The 19,903-nt window shown below is 53.5% G+C and overlaps 2 protein-coding genes across 2 annotated transcripts; both read left to right on the top strand.

The window, feature by feature from the left end:
- Positions 1-3,076: 3,076 nt before the first annotated feature.
- On the top strand, positions 3,077-6,863 carry CLUP02_11657 (uncharacterized protein; the record flags this gene model as incomplete). Its single annotated transcript, XM_049290624.1, has 18 exons — positions 3,077-3,329; positions 3,419-3,582; positions 3,733-3,828; positions 3,916-4,050; positions 4,092-4,163; positions 4,233-4,537; positions 4,660-4,740; positions 4,797-4,867; positions 4,926-5,005; positions 5,206-5,322; positions 5,375-5,552; positions 5,612-5,723; positions 5,783-5,795; positions 5,871-5,886; positions 5,951-6,102; positions 6,172-6,346; positions 6,526-6,622; positions 6,680-6,863. 18 exons carry the CDS (start codon positions 3,077-3,079, stop codon positions 6,861-6,863), a joined length of 2,301 nt encoding a protein of 766 aa, XP_049147769.1.
- A 3,276-nt stretch (positions 6,864-10,139) lies between these two features.
- Positions 10,140-19,522, top strand: CLUP02_11658 (proteasome component ECM29; the record flags this gene model as incomplete). The annotated part of the gene is made up of 13 exons (XM_049290625.1): positions 10,140-10,159; positions 10,238-10,265; positions 10,342-10,580; positions 10,646-10,811; positions 10,880-10,926; positions 10,991-16,363; positions 16,409-16,455; positions 16,513-16,554; positions 16,622-16,715; positions 16,884-17,214; positions 17,262-17,583; positions 17,644-18,357; positions 18,417-19,522. The coding sequence occupies 13 exons, from the start codon at positions 10,140-10,142 to the stop codon at positions 19,520-19,522; spliced, it is 8,529 nt and encodes a 2,842-aa protein (XP_049147770.1).
- Positions 19,523-19,903: the final 381 nt, after the last annotated feature.

Raw genomic sequence — 19,903 nt, forward strand, 5'->3', positions numbered from 1 at the left:
AAGAGGAGTAAAGGCAGAGAGAGAGGTAGGAAGAAACAGCGAGGCAGAGATAGAGAGCATTGATTACTTACTTTTGGGCGCCAACAAAAAGACTCTTTTTCCGGATGACCAGGAAGAAACGTCGTGCGACTCGTAAGGAGGGTGGGTGAGAGTGGTGAGGAGGAAGAATTACAGAGTAATTTTCGTGTCGAGGGAGGAATTTGGGAATGGGGGGGTTAAACGACGTGGGAGGAACCGGACAAGGAAGTTGCGCGAAGAGATTTTTTTTTTCGCAGCTGGTGAAGGCCGTGGATCTCGCTCTAGTCAGTGGTGACGTGAGGTGGACAAAAAACGCGGCAGCTGGAGCAGCACGGATTTCTTTTGCAACAACCAAGACAATCGCTGAAAAGGATGCTTCGATTTTTTAGCAAAACCCGCAGAGCAACGCAGAGGAGCAGAGCAGATCGCAGAGAGCAGACAGAGAGACGACAGAAGAGGCAGAGAGAGGTGCAACTCTAAAGAAAGAGGAAGAAGGAGAAATGGACGATGATGGGGGTAGAGGGGGGAGTGGGAAGAAGAAGGAACCAAGGGAAGGGAAAGTGGAAGGAAAAGGAAGAGACCACCAGCCAGAGACTCACGCCAGACGCCAAACGGGGTACCTAGGCAAGTACCTTCCTTACTCACTGGCAATGGAGGACGCAGGTGCAGGCGCAGGCGCAGGCTCGGGACGTAGAATGTGGATTTTTGGGCGAGGGGGAAAGGGAAAGCACGACCTGAACTCTAGGGGTGAGAGGGGGTGTGCGAGGCGGAAGGAAGACAGGCAGGTACCTTCCTGGGTATTGATTTAGTATGTGCGTGTGTGCGCAAGAACCTAAGGTTGTGTGTGTCCATATGTGTGTGTGTGGGTGTGGAAGGAACCTTGGGCCCTTAGGGTGAGGTGAGCTAAGGTACCTTACCACATACTTGGCTATTCTCTCTGTCTGTTTCTCCCGTTTCTTCCGTCTCTGTTTTGCGTGTCTCCGATGCTGTTGCTGGGGACGGCAAGTGCTTGTGTCCGGTACCTAAGGCAGCTAGAAGTATGGGATGTCTGTGTGCATGTGGTGCTGTGCGTGCCTCCTCCCCAGCTCTTCGGAGCAAGCAGGGCAAGGTATCTCTTACCTTTAGGTAGCTTAGCTCTACTTTTTACAAGGTACCGGTGGGAGAAGGTAGGTACTTTTACCAAAGCTAGGTAGGGAAGGTATGGAGTCGAGGTTGAGGTGCCTTCCAGGTTGAAAGTTGAGCGCAGGTGGAGCATCAGCAGACGAGCCTGTTTCCTTACGTACCTACCTCGACTTAAGCCGCACTTTACTGTGTGTGTACTAGCCGGGTGCATCTCAGCAAGCAAGCGCACCGGGTCAATCCAGGTCAGCCGCAGCAAAATAGAACCTAAGAGGCTCAGACTCCAAATCGACGAAGCAGCAAAGTGGGCAAGTCTCCATTGGCCATAAGTCCATGGAGGGTTGGTGTGGGTCTGGTGTCGGTGCTGATGCCGTGCGCTGGAGTTGGGGGAGCCGTGGCTGCCACCAGCGAGCTTTAATAGAACGCCGGCAACAGGCGGACTGGCATCGCGTTTTTCAGGTCAGGTACGTGCATCTACGGAAACAGCACGAGGCGCCCCAATGTGTTTGTTTTTCTCTCTTGGTTTACCCTTGCCTCCATGTTGAAGTCGTCAGCGAGATTTTACTCCAGGACATTGGATATATCGATGACAGTTTGTGGTGAGGCAAGTACTCTCAGGGCTGGCCTGGGGCATCCACCTCGTGACTCCGAGGCCAGATTACCGAATCAGAAATAGGGTGTCGTGTGTGGGAAGGAATGAAAGGAAGGAAGCCGACAGGTACGGAATACAAGCAAAGGTGCAGGTGCAGCTGACAGCCCTCGCGGCAAGTGACAACCGACTTTCCTCGCGACACTTTGATTCTGTCCTGGAAAGGAGTTTGCGCTTCCCGTGTTCTTTCCACCTGGCCGGATAATATTCAATTCGATATACCTTAACGGAGCACCGATGCAATAGGTAATAAGCTCTTTCCGTCCGTCCGTTCATGCCCAATTGATAATGGATTGGCGCGTGCTCTGTCCCTTTCTACCCTGACCCGGGAAAAGAACGAATGGAGAGCGCCCCAATCCAATCCGGCCCAGCTTGTCCAGGTTCTTTGCACCTTGCAAATGGCAACTGTACGAAAAGGCAATGTCCGGGACTATGGGCAGCAGAGACTCAACCTCGGAGGCTCAGGTTGGCCCGGTCACTGGCGGCGTGAACGTGGACTTGCCCTGACAGGAAAGGCATCCCGGCTCCTGCCCTCGCGTCCCCCCATCTGCCTGAAAACCTTGTTGCTGCTCATGGGCTCCATCTTTTGCATCCTTTTTTGGCTCCGTGACTCCGTCCGGTTTCTTTCGTGGACCTGTTCCGCTTCCCATGCGTCTTTGTATCTTTTCCTCCCAGCTACATGCCGTACCGCATCCGCAAGATGTAGATCGCCCCAAAGCCAGACGACAGAGAAAAAAGACTTTCAGTCACTTCTGATGCATGCCGCCGGCCATAGCCAATCTACGATCTTGCACCAAAACGACGGTACCTTAGGCCTCATTAGGGCGAGGTAGGGCAATCCTCCGGGCAGATCATACGGGGGCGGGAGAGACACGCTAAGCGCAAAACGCAGTTGCCCTACGTTGACGCCTCGTCTCGCCTGCCTTACCTTGCCGTGCTTGCCTTAGCTGGAGGGGAGCTCACGGCGCGAATCCCAGTACGTACCGGATCAAGACGCGAAATGGCGTCACGCAAAAAGGGAGGAGCAGGGGGGTCCGCCGGATTGGGGAGGGGCTCTTTTCTTGACCCTGCAGCCAGGTGTCGCCTTATCCCCGATGCCTCACCTCAAAATCGGGAGGAAGGCACGAAGGTACCTATCTTACCACGGGAGGTACTTCGATATCACAGTTTGATACGGCAGTGAATTTTCGATCAACCTAGTATCTGCGCAACATGCAATACCCAGTCTGCCAGAAATCCATTCTCAACAGATAGGTAATACCTCATCATCACATCAATCAACCTTTTCATATGCAGCCACCTTGGTATATTGGCCTCAGTAGCCTTACTCAAGACAAGTCATCTCTCCACCTTCACGGTCGTCGGAAGCCCCAACCACACCAGCCACAGCAACAGGAGTGCGAGCTGTTTTTACTTCACCTTCACTGCGAGCCTCGAGGACAATCATCCCAGGCTTTGCTTGCTTTTCCGGTTGAGGCCATGCGAATTCACTCGCTACTCGCACCGCATCCAGCCGGACTCGAGCAACGTCGGCCCGGCAATGGTTCGCTTGAAATGCGCCGGCTCAGTCCCTCATTCCAGATGCCGCTCACCGATCGGGCCCTTCCCGCTCGCATGTCTCTCCATAATCAGCCGCTGGCCGCTGGACGAGCACGAACGACGAGATAGCGGATGCGACAAACACCAAAGAGCGAGCCGCATACAAGACATGGGCCTCCTTTCATTTCTTTTTCCCCGTCGCTGACTTCCTCCACGGAAACCTCCTCGACAACTTCTACATGCGCCAGCCGATGTTAGTCTTCGACGCGTGTTGACTCGGCCCCCCCCCCCTTCCCTTCGAACATGTCCCAGAGTCAGCGGGACATGTCGTGATATTAACCTTTGCCGCAGCTGTCTTCGAGCCTTAACTCGCTAACCGATTGTGCGCGCACCATGTTTCGAAACAGTTCGACGGTGTCAGTTTCTGCTCCGATCCAAGGACAGTCCTCGCTCTTGGCCACCCGTTCGCTCCCCCAACAGTGCAGAACACTCGAGCTTCTTCTGTCTGTGCAACTGCCGCACGACCGCCCTCATCTATATCGAAGAAGCCACTCTACAGTTTTGTACATAGTTCCGATTATCACTTCTAGCAACGAGATCAACAAGTAATGCGCCAGAGTATGCTATTTGCACACGGTGGACTTGGCATTCGTGGCCTGCGACTATCTCCTCCCAACTCGTCACGACAGCCAGCTAGTATGACCGTCACCGAAGATGCCGGCCGAGTAGGAGTCCTGGCCGACCGGCTAACCTTGACCACGAAAAGACACGTCAAAAGGCTCTGATATCGGCAAGTCATGGCTGCCTTGCCTTCCTTGGTACCCCCGTCCGGGAGATGGTCGAATAGCAGCGTTGACGTTGCACGGTACTTGCACCGCACTTTACGCGATCCTCGTCCTCTGAACAGGTCACCCCTGGCTTACCGGTGACGTTGGCAGAGGCATTGATTAATTGTTCGTCTACGGATACCGCGGTCGTCAACCCCGAAAGCCCCAGCGGCCAGAACGGCCCCTCCTTACGAAATCTGGTTAAAGTGCTGTCTCCGCGCCTCATTGACACGCTGGCACTCCGGCAGCTAAGGCACGCGTCTCCTTGTCCGGGGCGGACGGCTGTGAGGTTCAACAAGGAGCCGAAGCCTCGGGATCTGGGCATCGTCCGCCGCTGTGCCGCATCCACCCTGTCGGCTAATTGCCCGAGCGATGCCCAGTGGTGGTGATTTTACGACTTCGAATGGGCTGAGAGTACACCGCGCGTCCGCCATGGGTACTATTCAGGATTGTCCATATTACGGATTAAATCTTATTCGGATCGCTCAAGTTCTCATGTATGCAAAGGGCCAAAGCTGTCGTCGGGCTTGCAGCATTTGCACAGCACCCAGTAGCAGCCAGCACGACTCGCATGACGGTGAATGTCGGGTCTCCGTCGCATGCCGACTGACGCTTATTGGGTACATCAATCATTGGCTTGACAGTATTTTTTTTGCCCTGAGAAATGAAATCATCGGTCGGACCAGGGTGGAAGGGGGTGGCCGCATGAAGGAGAGTTCCCACTGCTACCGTGGATCGAGGTGTGGGAAGAGTTAGATCTCTGGATTTTCTAGCCCTTCTCTCTCACTGGTCGCTGCCTCGACGCGCCATGTGGCCCGGCCTCACTCAGAGATGCTGTGGGCTTGGATTGGTGGTGAGTTCAAATGACTCCCTTTCCCTCCTTCATTCCTACTCGTGGGCAGTGGTATGCTATGCGGCAGCTGTCTACATATGTAAATTACCCTGTAGGTCTCGGCCGATAATAGGCATCAAGTATCGCCCGCCAATTGATACCTTAGTCTGCCGTTGCTTGCTCCCGCGGCTCAAGTTGGAGCATGATTCAGCTCGCACTAGCAATCTCCGGTGCAACTCTTGAGCACTCGTCTTCTCGAGCCGATTGATGGCACCGTCCCCTATCGTTCGCGCAGGTCAGCCAGCTCACGGACGCAAACCTGGAACCTCTCGCTCAATGTCCATTTCTCCACACTGGTCGTCAAAAGAGCCTTCCTCAGCAAATGCTCAGTGTACGCCCCAAAAAGAGCATCGGTATCACAGGGGCATCAACATATCCCTGCCCGCCGTCGTGACCATTTCTGCGACGCATCAACGATCATACGAAGACTCGTCTGGCACCAAGGAAAAAAATTGTCGTTCCATGTACATCATGTCCGTGGAGGGCATTAGTCTCGATGCTAGCCCCAGTTGGTGTATTCCTTCTGGCAGCAGTGACTTGCGTCCTCATCAGCATGAAGACTAGCAGGGTTCGGCATGTCTCAACCGCATGTTGTCGCGACGAATCATCAAGGCGCTTTTGCAATTCTACCAGGTCGTGAATGCATCTTCTCCCTCATCAGGACACGTATACCAGCATCGTGACCTGCGCACAAATCCTCTGGCAGGTAGGACTGGCGCGGGTGGGTGAGACGTGCAGCTTGTTCCTCAGAGTACCCCCTCAGTGGCTCAGACCACATTAATTGACGAAAGGGCTTCTTCTCGAAGCCAAGCTGACAGGCACCTAGCTCCTCAACCGGACGTGTAGGTATTACCGTATCTCGTCTGATGATCCAGGGTCACATAGCCTGCAGACCACAAAGTACAGACTGCGAAGAAGCAATTTCCCTCCCTTTCTCGCACCCTTCAGTTGCGTTCCCCAGCTTTTGGAGGGGTCTAGGTACAGACTTGAGACCTTCGATCAGCGACTTCGTGCATACCACAGACAGGCCGGCGCTCTCTGCCTCGTCTAATTCTTACGTTCCATGGCTCCCTCGGTACCGGGCTAATTAGTCCGCAAACACATGGCCCCGGCGCCCACGGATTCAGTTCCTCATGCCTAAGCCCAGGAAGCTGAAGGGCCCAGGAATAACTCGTCGTGGGACTTACGCCCCGACGTTGAGGCACCAGGAGCCTGCCAACTCGCATTTATTTGCGCAGAACGAACTGGCTTCACCTTTTGAACTCATCTATCATTGCTTTCGTCTATGGTACCCGACAGGGTGTATGTCTAATAAATTGGTGAGCAACAACCTTCCCCCTTGACTCGCGTACCCAATTCTTGGTCTCAGTCTTGGGCGGAACCTGAGGTACTGGTCGTACTCTTGCTTCTTTCCATCCCTCTCCGGCTACCCGGCCATTGCGCTCAGGCAATGCAGCGGATACCACTGCTGACTGCCCAAGACGACATCGTAGCATCCAGTCGCGGCGCTTTGAATGGCAATATCGATGCCAGCTTTTTGCATCAGTCAGGGGAGCAGGCTTCTAGGTTCCTCCATAGGTACAGGAGGAGTTGGGATGGACTCGTTTGATTTTTTCCAACGAGTTTAGGAACTAGTCGCAACGTTGAGTGTCGTTTGCAACTCGCCAAAGTGGCTCGTCGCAACCTCGCCCGTCATGAACCATGGAATATGGAGCTCATCGACTCGGCAATCTGCCATGGATTGAATCTTCGTCCTCAGATGGTTTGGGGGCCTGATGACACAATGGTCACGCCGTCGCCCAACTTCTCTTCTCCCTAATCAGCTTCAAAACAAAAGAAAATGGTAGGTTGGAGTGCGTACGGGATACCGATATGGGGTTGGCTTGCAAGCCTGGTAAAGCCTGGAAAATCCGTACCTTCCAAATCGCGAACTTTAAAAATGAGTTTCGGAACAGGAGCTAGTTGAGAAGTAGCGTCTTCGATTAAGTGTGGGTGTGTGGGAGTATCGATGTGATGTGATGAGGTACAGGAAGACTTTGTCATGTGAAGCTGACTCTTCCCATGTTGCGGGGATGGTTTGGCGAGAGGGGAAGGAAAGGGGGGAAGATGTAGTGTGATATCAGAAGGACAGATGTGAGTCCTTTTTGAGTTTCTCCTACAGCTACCAATGAGGCTTCTCCAATGGCACTCCGCGTTGGTGAGGTGGTGAAGGCGTGCTGGGATCATCTCTGTAGAGTTGTGGGATTCTCGCGGTTTCGCTGTGTGCGTTTACTGCATACCAAAGTGGTGAATCGATAGTCGATGTTCGTGTTTAGGCCGATCTCGGATCGGTCTTGGTAGGATTGGAGAAGTGATGGGGTATGGCAGACAGGTTGGTAGGTAGACAACGTTGACGCGTCGATGTTGTACTCTGTGGTAGGTTGTAATCTTCCCCCGGGGCCCCGGAGCGGGCGCGCTTAGCGGGCGACGGTACCTTACGCCGGCCGCACGGCGCGCGTTCCATCAGCGAATGCTGTGTCCAAGTCGTATCTTTGCTCAAACTGCCGCCAGACTAAATTCTTACTAGGTTTGACAAGCGGTTATCGTTTAGCCGGCTGGAAAGGGGGGAAAGAAAGGCTTCCTTGATGGTTTGAATGTGCATTTGAGGCCCCTAGTGTCGAATTCTGAGTAGTTAGATGATCTGCCGGGCAAAAGTCAATCAGACTATCCTTCTGTGATGACTTTGGCTGAGTTACATCGTGGGCGGGGTTTATGTCGTTGATGCGCAAGCGTTACCGGTTGGCGATTTGGTTCGTGGAGACGATGGTGGGAGCTTGAGGCTAATTGTCAATGAAAAGACCGCATTATATGTTTTGTTACAGCCAGGGGACTGAGAGCATAATTGAGGCTGATTATTTAACCATCGGGTCAACAGCAACCTGATGAGTTCAACGTTTAGTTCAGCTAGAAGAAGACTATGAGGTGAATGCTCACACTGATAGGGGTCCTTGGTGTTCTCGGAAGGGCAACCAAACACATATTCATCAGGGAGTGGTAGTTTCGTCTCATGTGGTGTTGCAAGAACTGTTAGTTACCTAGGTTCAAGGGGCTAGCCTTTCACTTACTAGTTATCCCTCATGTTGGGGTTTCGTCTGGGATCGGCAGGCGGGAAGGAGTGACTAGGAAACTCAGCATCTGCGATTTGTTCCGGGTTGCTAAAGTAGATCCGAGTTTGGCCGAAGGGTTTGTTTGATCTTTAAGGTAGAACGCGATGCCCTCAAGGGCTTTTGATAGGTTTATCTGATTTCCCTCTTTCGGCGTCTGTTGATATCGATCAGGATCAGGGCATTGCAGAAGAGAATACGGATGGTAACTTTGACTTGAAAGCATGAGAATCATTGGACTCATGCTGCAGGAAGTGGTGGAGTTACAGAGAACAATGTTCACAACGCAGGTGTTGAGAGATCTTGTCAATGTCTATGTCAAGGGATCTTGAACACTTCTATCCAGCTGGATGGCTTATGAGAGTTGGGGGTTAGGGGGGAGCGTGACAGCTTTTGGCTGACATTGGCGATCTCATTTGGCACCTGAAATATACCGATGCTATGCTTTTGAGGATCATGCAGATTACATCCAAGATCTAAGCGGTCTCTGGCAATCAGAATGCGAGCTATGGGCTTTACGACCGTCAGGTAATCAAAAGATTTGGGTATGCTGTCAAATGCCTCCAGGCATCAATAACGCCCTGATGGCCAGTCCAACTCGGAAGATAATAATTCCGGTCATGTGCCTCTACTGCCATGAGTTCAATTGTCTCTGATCGCAACAGTACCACTGGATGCTTGATGGAGACACGCGCAATAAGCCTGATACTATGCGATAATTCAAATGGAGGGCATAGTTCATCTGACCTTGGCCTCAAACTTGGAAACACCTCGCAACTAATGGTGACAAGAGATATTCTGGAATATTATTCGAGACAGATAAAGAGTCTATGCAACTCACTTTGATGGAGGAAGTTGAAACTTGGGCAAATGAAATGATCTCGCGTTTGCGCGTGTGGCTCGACGACTTATATCGGCAGATAGGGAAGCTTTCAGTGAACTCTGCCTTAGCTCGTCCTGTCATACAATTACATGCCTAATCACTCTAACCAGTGCTCAATTATTGACACAAACCTCACGTTGAAATAGAGCTTGATGAGTTCAGATTCTCACTTTTCTTGAACGTCACTCCAGAGCCTACCCATCCAGTATATTCACACTTCGCCAAGAGTTCAAGGTCACTTCTGTACATATGGCTCTTTATTCAGGTAGCCTTAACCATAAGTTCACCATAGTTTTAATCTTGCAATCAAAGAAATTGAAAAAAGGCTTTCATCCCAATTTCCTTTGACTTCAGTTCACAACTCGACATAATCTAGCTTACTATCATCCACCTGCAGCAAAGTGCACATATCGAGGCCGTTACGGTTGCAAGCGATGTGACCTGACTCAACGGGTGTTCGACCATTTCTGTGGCAAAGAAGTAACAAGGGACCCTGAGGTAAGGTATAAAGCGCCCGGCTGAAGCTTCAATGCCGGATTTCATAGCACCTTTGCGCTTGCGAGCAGAGGGAGAGGCGGGTTAGGGTTTCACTCCCTTCGAGTTTCAGTAATTCGCCTGTGCCATATTTGTAAGTGACTCCATCTATCTTACTACTTCGCCTGATTCTTTACATGAAAGTTCTAGATTTCAAATCTCCTCATCTCACTGGTAGCATATGTTTGGGAACTGCACCCCGATGATTAAAGACAGATGCGGCTGAATGTGAACTCCAAGATGATAAAGCCCTCGCATGTTCTATGTGATCAAGATAAAATCACCCGGTAGATCGTGATTGCTTTTTGCTTGCCTTGTTGTTCCCTCACACATCCTGATAACAATATTCACAAATGAAATAGGACGGCACTGAACTGAGACGGCGAGTGCTCTCGCCTCTTATGATTAAGTGAAGGCTGCTTAGAAGAATTGTACCAACCCCCCTCACCTTGCATTGTTCAACTCTCTAGGCAGATTAATCCTGCAGGGCCATATCCTTAGGGAGAAAACCAAAAGAGGACAGTGCAGAGGTAAAATGGGGAGAGCTCTCGCCTTGTGTGGTTAAGACGACTATTGAGTAGACCCGCATTAATTACACGTCACCTTGTCTACCTCTCATGACACGCTGTACAGAAATACAACCAGAAACCAAAATAGGACGGTATAGAAAAAACCAGCGAGAGCTCTCGCCTTGTGTGACCATACACTTTGGAGCTGGGTAGCACCCGCCCTCCTAGTTTGTTTCTGTCTCGGAGTCTCTCGAAAACATCTCCGGCGTTTACTCGCTAAACCGATTTCGGAGCAAACATTGGCCACATTGTGGCGGAGGTAAGTTGCCGCCCCCAACTGTTTCTCCCCCTGTTCCGTTCCGTTTTCTGTGGAATTTCTGGAACCACTCGGACACCAAGCTTAATCAGCTCAGGCAACCGGAAGCAACGTCGACTCTTCCCACAGCACACGTCAGGTACATTTACATGTACCCCCACATCTCTCTCTCCATCATCACCTCTCATCATCAACCCAAATTCAACGCTGCGACAGCTTCTTCAAGATGTCTGGCGAATCTCCCGAGGCTAAGGAGAAGCGCCTCGTGGGGACTGTCCAGATTCGGCTTCTCGAGGCGTCAAACAACGAGACCAAGTTGAATGAGTTGTTGGGCAAGTACCTGTGCGCGCTGCTACTTAAGGCCAAGAGTGACTATCCTGCAGTCCGCACTGAGGCGAGAATCCACCACAAGCTTCACATAATTATTCCTGATACTGACGTTCGAGTTAGGTGATCACATTTGCCGGCAAACTCAAAGGCCTGATCATACACCCGAGGTCCGAAATTCCTTGTCTTCCGCGTCTTCCAGGATTTGAGTGTGGGCACTAACGGTGTACACAGCATCATTCTTCCGGTGGAGAAGCTCATCGACCAATATCAAGAGGTCGACTCACCTATTCTTCGCGTCTTAGATATTTCCTTCATCCAGCATAGCATTCTGCGTCTGGATGATTACGAAAGACGTCATCTATTCCCCAAAGTGGCAAAGGGCATTTCATCGCCCAACCATGCCGCCACCCAATCATCCATGTTCAATGTTCTCTTGAAGATCATTCCCGATATCCAGGTACCATCACGCGGCAGCGAAGAAGACGCGGTCTTGAGAGAAGCTAGCGGTCTTTCAAAAGATGCAGACGCCCTCTTCGTCGCAAGATGGCTGGGTAAGGTGTTACTCCTCAGGATCCCAGGTGGCTCGAACCCAACTCGACAAGATTTTGAGAGGATGAACCCGGCCCTGCTTGCAGCGGACCTGGACTTCCTGAAGCCGGAGCAGCGCGATACCGCAGCTGCATTCCAGAATATGCAGGCCCTCCGGCGCAAGATTGCTCAGCTCTTGGCTAGCGGTGCTTTCAAAGATGAGGAAAGACTCTTGCCTGCGCTATCTGCTGCAGCGAGCCCCGACTATCAAGTCTCACAGGCCGGGGAAGACATCTTGAAAAGAATCACAATCGACTTCGAGAAGGCGTCGGTTATTGAGGAGTTGTATAATGCACACGCCCGACTTCCTGCGCCCCACAGAATCAAGATTCTCCCTCTGCTTTCGAAATCGAAGCTTGCCACGACAATGCAGGATAATATCATGAACGTCGTGACGCTCGACTTTGGTACAGAGACTTCATCCATTGCACCAGCTCATTTACAAGCAGCAAGTGGCCTGGAGCGTACCAGACTTCACAAAGCTCTGTTTTATTTCCTCAACTGGTGCGCCAACATCGGACCTACTCAGGCCCCCTTCACCATCGGTCCTAAGTTGATCGACAAGATGCGGACTTACGTGGAAGACCAGGGCTGGCCTGTTTCACGGACACTGACGGCAGACGAAGAGAAGCTTCGGTCTATGGCCTACGACTTACTTGGTGTTCTTGGCGCGGGAAGTGCATCCAGCACACAGGACAAACTGCATCTCGTCGGTTGGCTCTTTAGATCCATGTCCGAGGACCCTACCGTGGAGGCGGTCTCTGCCATTGAGGGCTCACTTTCGGGACTGACCAGAAGCTTCGACCCAAAGACAGTCAGCGGCGACGGTCGCGGCAGTGGTATGATTAGCCTCATCTCTCTCCTCCTGCACTACATGAATCTCCCCGAGGAGAACCCTGCCGTGCGAAGTGCAAGATTCTCAGCGGTCAAGTGGGCGAACCAGACCATCGCATCATGGGATGTGCGAGGCAGATGGATCGATATCCTGGCCATAGCCGGCCGCAAGTCAGAGCGCACAGAGGTCGTCGAGGAAGGCAGAAAGGGCTTGGATCCCTGGACGTACAGAGACGCCGAGGCGCACAAGATGCCGGATTGGATCCAACTCATGACGTACTTCTTCTGCGACAAGATATCTGACGAAATCTCAAGTGACGAGTGGAGCAGCTCAGCGCCTCCCAAGCTTGACTTCGATGATGACCGTACGATGCAGAACTTTCAAGGCGAAAAGATGATGGCTTACTCTGTTGCCGTCGAGTATGTCAAGAGGGCCCTGTTCGTCGCCGCGCTTCCAGACTTTCCTTTGGTCCCTGATTGGAGTTCCCAGCTCGACACTCTTGTTCGGAACGACGTCAAGACCCGGGAAACCATCAGAGCCTACTTCCGTTCCGTTGAGCCGGAGTACATTGGCCTGTTCATCAAGATCTGCTTCGATGGTGTTCGTTACCTGAAGAACCTGGATGGAACCGATCGCGTCGTTGAGAGCTGCCTGAAGTCCATGGTTGATGTCGCATCACTCGCCCCCGCTGGCACTATCAACTACATTGCCCCCTCAGCATGGGTTCTGCAGAAGTGCATCGCATCAAACAACAGACACACCCGTGCTGCCGCCGCACAAGCCGTCGGAATTCTCCTTCCTCACCCCCTTAATAAGGTGGACCTGGCGATTCCCGAGGCGGCTCCCCACCAGACGAGGAACGAGAACGTTCAGAAGTTCCTGAGAGATCTCAAGGCTATGATTTGGGGATGGGAAAAGCATGTTGGAGCAGTCGCCAATGGTGTCGAGGGAGCCCTGCAGGCATTCGGCCACATCTTTTCGAGGGCCGTGTACTATGGTCTTCCTATCCCGATCGACGTTCATCTTCCAGCAAGGATGCTCATGGACAAATCGCGCCATGGCCCAACGTTGGAGAATGCTATTCTCGAATGTTACGGAGAACTTTGGACCGCGGGACTTTCCCAGTATATTCCGGACAATGTTAACAACCTTACGGCGGATTATGTGATTGAGAGACTCACGGAGAATGCAAATGCAGGAAGCGACAAGTCCATCTTTGCACTCGGCCGCCTTGCCTTGGCGTTCAACGAGCCGAATGAAGAGGCCACCCCCGAAGACGGCCTGCTGTACCCGTCTAGCAAGACTTCAGGCATCGATAGCGTCCTAAAGAGCCTTTTCGGACTTCACGCGAGAAAAGAGACCGAGATCCAGTTCACTGTCGGCGAGGCCATCACTGCCGCTATCGCCTGCTGGGAGTCTGACTTTGTCAAGCTCTCCATGAATGTCGACTGCACCGACGGTCCCTGGAGAAAGGGCAAGCGCAGCCAGAGAATCACCGCCGTGCTCGACAAGCTGTTCCGCGACTGCAAGACGACAAAACCCAGCTTGCTTAAGGCCTCTGGCATCTGGCTCTTCTGCGTCGTTCAGTACTGCGGACATCTCGACGAGGTCCAGTCACGTCTTCGAGAGGCCCAGGCCGCATTCATGAGATTGCTCAGTGCGCGTGACGAGTTGGTGCAGGAGACGGCCTCCCGGGGTCTGTCACTGGTGTATGAGAAGGGCGACGAAGGATTGAAGCAGGATCTTGTCAAGGACTTGGTCTCGGCCTTTACTGGGAACACCACGCAGATCAAGGTTGAGGATGAGACGGAGTTGTTCGAGCCCGGCGCTTTGCCTACGGGCGAGGGCAAGTCGGTCACGTCCTACAAGGATATTGTCAGTTTGGCGAACGAAGTCGGTGACCAGAGTCTCGTCTATAAGTTCATGTCTCTTGCGACGAACGCCGCGACCTGGTCTACGAGATCTGCCTTTGGCCGCTTTGGTCTCAGCAATATCCTCTCCGAGTCAGAGGTCGACCCTAAGCTTTACCCTAAGCTGTTCCGTTACCGCTTCGACCCGAACTCCAACGTTCAACGATCCATGGACGACATCTGGAAGGCGTTGGTCAAGAACCCGAATGAAACGATTGGCGAGCACTTCGACGCCATCATGCAGGACCTCCTGAAGAACGTCCTCGGCAAGGAGTGGCGCGTCCGACAGGCCAGCTGTGGTGCCATCTCCGACCTGATTTCCGGACAGCCCTTCCACAAGTATGAAAAGTACTATGCCGAGATCTGGACTGCGGCACTGAAGGTGCTTGACGATGTCAAGGGATCTGTCAGAGAATCTGCCCTCAAGCTGTGCATGGGTCTGACCAACACTATTGTCCGTCAACTCGAAGAGGGTGGGTCTTCGTCGTCAGCGCAGGCTATGCTGAAGCAAGCTCTTCGTTTCCTCCTCTCGCCCAGCGGTCTCGAGAGCGGTGTCGACGAAGTCAAGATGTTTTCGCTCAAGACGATTATTGACATCACTAAGAAGGGCGGCCCTAATCTGAAGCCCTTCATTGTCGACTTCATCCCTCCTCTTCTGGGTCTTCATAGCACAATCGAGCCAGAGCAGATCAATTACGCTTACCAGAAGGTTAGCGAGGACTCCCGTGACCAGCTTGATAAGCTCAGAGCAAGATGGGTCAACCAATCGCCAATCTCGGAAGCCATCGACAACTGCCTTCGGCAGCTTGACGCCGAGGGGATGAAGCAGCTTGCGCCGAAGCTCGAGGAGATTATCAAGACCGCCATCGGCATGCCGACCAAGATTGCATGTGCTAGACTGATTGGCGATCTCGTCATGCGCCACGCCGTCGACTTCAAGCCGGTATCACCAAAGTTCATGCAGATTATGGAGAAGCAAGCACTCGACCGCAACGACGAAGTCAGCAAGGGCTACGCCAGAGCCGCGGGATACCTGATGCGCATCGTTCCCGACGCATCCAAGGAGCGCCTCGTCGATAAGTTTACCGAATTCTACTTTGCCAGCGAAGACGAGGCCCGCCGCGCCAAGGTATCCGACGTTGTTCTCGGCGTGTCCAAGCTGGCCCCTGACCACTTCAACGCCCTGGCGGCCAAGTTCATCCCGTTCACCTACATGGGAATGCACGACACGGACGAGTATACCCGAAAGTGCTTCGACGAAGTCTGGAACCAGCACGGCGGCAGCTCTCGCACCGTCGCGCGCTACGTTCCCGAGATTGTAGGCTTCATCAAGAGAGGCCTCGAGGCGCCGCGATGGAATCTTCAGCATACCGCCGCCTTCAGCATCGCGAGCATGATCAAGGCTGTTGTTGCCTCCAGCGATGCCACTGGCGGACAAATGTCCGAGGCAAACCTGAAGCTCATCTGGCCCGTTCTTGACAAGGCGCTCGCGCTCAAGACCTTCCCCGGAAAGGAGAAGGTTCTCGAGTCCTTCCCCCAGTTCGTCGGCAAGGGCAAAGCTCTCTGGCAGAACGACTCGACCATCGCCGCACAGCAGCAAAAGATTGCGATCCGCGAGGCGAAAAGAAACAACGAGGACTACCGCCCGCTCGCCTTCAAGGCTCTCTGGCAATTTGCAGAGCAGCGCGACGACTTGGACCTTCTCGAGACCATCTCCACCATTGTGAGCGGGCCTCTGGACGACTTCATTGACGAGGACCGGATGGATGTCGACAGCTCCGGCGACGCGACTCGCAAGGCGGCCGTCAACGGCATTGAGACTGTCGCGCGGGGCTACAACCGCAAGGAGATCAAGGAGAACCCCAGCGCCGTGCTCAAGAAGATCTTTGAGCTTCTCAAGACGTACCTCGACAACGCCAAGTTCGAGGGCATCAAGCGAGAGGTGTGGTACGAGTCCGTCAGAGACCTGATGGAGGCTGCGCCTGCCCCTGCCTCCAGCACCCCTGCCAGCAACGAGAAGGAGGTCGCTCTGGCCTATCTCCGCAGCCTGGATCCCGAGTCCGTCGACAACGGCACCGAGGCCCAGCGTACGATGCGGGCCCTCGCTATTGGCGGAGTATTCAAGGCCATTCAGCGCGGGGTGTTTGGGGAGGGAGCGGCGGCGGCGGAGGAGAGGAAGAGCTTTGTGGAGATGGTGAAGAAGGCTTTGGGGGCTGAGAGGTCTCTTGAGGTGCAGAAGCACCTCAAGGAGATCCTCGCGGAGTTGGAGAAGTAGGAGGACGAGGAGAGGATACTTCTTCCTACTTCTCCAGCAAGGGAAGCTGATGTTTTTGGCCGCGAGGCGGCAGGATATGGCTCGCGGGGTGTTGATACCCCTATATTAGAACTTGCTTTTTGAATGACTGTTACAATGACGCCAGCCTTCCTCTCAACGTTTGATTTCGCAGAAACAATTCATCGATGTACACATGAAAGATAATGGAAAGAGGGCAGAGCCAATGGGACAACTCTGAAGCGCACTTTGTGTAGCTAAGGTTGGTTACGTATATATTGATGGCACCGGCTCGGAGTTGCAAGCTAGGGGATACCTGTCCAGTCCCGGTGCTGCTGCCTCGAAGCCTGAGTGAATCCTCTGATCTATGTCAGACTGCACCAGCTACTTTCCTTTCAATAGTGCGGCAGACCACAGAAAGCCTAGATGATAGTTCTTCTTGACAGGGACCTATTCGCAGGTAGTAAGATTCCTACATCTTGCAATTTGTGGGTGCGGGACATCGCGACGCTCAGCCAGATATCCGTTTCTTGAGATGGCAAAACCGGAAGCAGAAGCTATATCTTCATATCTTGATGTAGATAGAAATGGCAGTCCAAGGCAGGATGAATCTAGAGACGGGCCTGTGCATATAGTCAGAGCAAGAAAGAAGCAGGCTGCAATACTCTGCGTGGGGTGCTCTTCAAGACAAACATCTTTGTGTGTGGCTGAGTACAAGCCACAAGGTCAGCCACACGAGATTGAGCACCTTGGTGGCCGTGGCGCAGTAAATCACCTCATCGCATCAACATTCCACCATTTCTCCGAGACAGCCCAGAGCAGGAAGGATGGCTCCGAGGCTCGACCGGCGGTTGCGTCACAGAGTTGGACGCCTTGAGGGTGGCACTGGCCCGATAGCAGCACCTGCCCTGCGCTTCCACCCGTGCCTGCACTCATTTGCCTTTACACGCGCCGGGACAAGCCCGCAACACCATCCCGTCCTCAGATCAGTGGCGGCGCAAACCAACCAAACCAGCCTTGCCTTTCCTCTCCCAACAAGAAGCTGAACCTGAAGCTATCGACTTTCTTTCAAGTTGCTCGTTCGGAAACCGCCGTGGACTTCTTCACTTGACGGGGCCAGACAATTTAGACCCAAAGACCAACGCGCCCGACGGTGACCTGCAGCTACCCCTCCGCCCCGTGCCAGACTCCAGCACCTTCGGTTCAAGGTGGGGCAGAGGTGCCATCCGTCTCCCACCTTCAGCGACTCTTCTTCATTCACTCTTCTGACCGCCACCAGAAAAAAAACAGAATATCTTTCGACTCATTGCTGGCCGGTACCAACTGCTGAAGGACATCTCACGAAGCCACGCACGAAGCCAAACTCTTTTCAGCGACCTTAACAGTCAAGCGCACACCTTCGCCATGGACGAGGATATCTCCAACTTCGTCGCCATCACGGCAGCTAGCCCGGAGGCCGCTCGCGGCTTCCTGGAGATGACCAACAACAATCTGGAGCAGGCTATTCAGCTTTTCTTCGAGAACCCCGACATTCAGAGTAGTTTCAACCAGCCGTCCGCCACCTCCTCGACAGCGCCGCCAGTGCCCTCGAGCACCCGACCGAATGTTGGACGGCAGGACGAGCGCGGGGTCATTCACATAGATAGTGATGACGATGGCGATACGGCCATGACGGTGGACGATATGGACGATAACTTTGGACACGACGACTCCGAGATTGCGGCAAACGAACAGGTGGCGGCCATTGCCCGAAGCGCCCAAGAGGAAGAGGATGCCGCCATGGCCAAGAGATTACAAGAGGAACTTTACGGCGGTGGTCCTGGAGGTGGTGGTGGCGGCGCTGGAATTGGCGGCGGTCAGGATGATGTCAGATCACCCATCGCCAGAACCACCGAGACGCTGGTTGGAGGCTACGACGGTGACGATGGTATGGACATGGACACCATCATCCGGGCACAAATGAGACAGAGAGAAGCCGCCAGGGCAGCTCGAGGTGTGTATTGGGCAATGTCTACGTCTTTGGGTTTGCCATGCTAATGTTTTGGGCACCAGCTGGTGGTGGAAACCCCTTTGCTCATAACCTGTCCATCTGGGATGATGACAGCCCAGCTGCCGCCCAGCCCGCCCAACCCGCTGCAACGGAAGGCGGCACGCGAGCCCAGAGACTGGCAGAGCTGTTCCGGCCGCCCTACGACATTATGTCCAGACTGGAATGGGACGAGGCGAGACAGGAGGGCAAGGACGAGAAGAAGTGGATTCTGGTTAACCTCCAGGATATGAGCGACTTCAACTGCCAAGCCTTGAATCGGGATATTTGGAAAGATGCGGCTATCAGGAGGCTATTGGATGATGCCTTCATCTTCCTGCAGTATGACAAGGACGCCATGGCGGCACAGCAGTACATCAACTTTTACTTCCACGGCACCGGCCACGAGAACCCAGACAACTACCCGCATGTCGCTATCATCGATCCGAGAACAGGAGAGCAGGTCAAGGTTTGGAGTGGAAGACCGTTCCCCAGCGCATCTGACTTCCACGCGCAGCTGGCCGAATTCCTGGACCGCTATAGCTTGGCGGCGAACAGCAAGAACCCCGTAGTGGATCAAGCAGCGCCCCGCCCCAAGACCGTCGATGTCGACCGAATGACGGAGGATGAGATGCTGGAGATGGCATTGCAAAACAGCCTTGCAGCGTCCAACGGCGGTAGCAGCAGCAGCTCCAAGCCTAAGACGAGCGTGTTCGATCCTGATGCGCTGACCAAGTCGGACTCATCCAGTGGCCGAGGCCAGGGCATTTCTCCAGTCGAGGAGGCGGCAGGCGGCATTACTCCCCCTGCTGAGCCGGCAGCGGCGCAGAGCGCCTGGGCCCGGATTGCGGGTGACAAGCCGCACACGGAGCCAGAGAACAACCCGGCAACGACGACAAGGATACAATTCCGACACCCTACTGGACGTGTTATCCGTCGATTCAACCTGGAGGACCCGGTCAGACGCATCTATGAGTGGCTCAAGGCGGAGCCCCTCGAGGGCAAGGAAGGGATTGAGGTTGAATTGAAGCGTATGCCGCAGGGCCAGGACTTGAGTGACGGGTTGGACACGACTATCATGGAGGCTGGGCTCAAGAACGGCACCGTCATGATTGAGTTCATTGAGGACTAGAGCTGGCCTTGGTTCGACTCAGCGACTGATGATTCGGGCGGGAAACGTCGGTTACGGGCAAGGTGCATTTATTCAGCAGGGCCAGGGCCAGGGCATGGCCGATAGAACCGGAACTGGACAGGCGGAAGGAAGCCTTCTTTTAACATTGTTCGTTTGGGTTCTTCTCATACATAGTACGATATCCGGCGAGGGCAGGCAGGCATGCATGGAAGGACGTAGTTTATCGAGGACCACGGGTAGCCTAACAGAGTCAAACAGCGGGCCAGAAGATTCGGACGGCCATCCACCGTAAGTAGACGCTTGTTAACACAGAGACGGCATCAATAGACAGGGAAATGAAAGCAATGCTGGTCGCGTTGTGATACGATTTGAATCATTGAG

Source organism: Colletotrichum lupini, chromosome 6 (genome assembly GCF_023278565.1).
Source record: "Colletotrichum lupini chromosome 6, complete sequence".
Lineage (NCBI taxonomy): Eukaryota > Fungi > Ascomycota > Sordariomycetes > Glomerellales > Glomerellaceae > Colletotrichum > Colletotrichum lupini.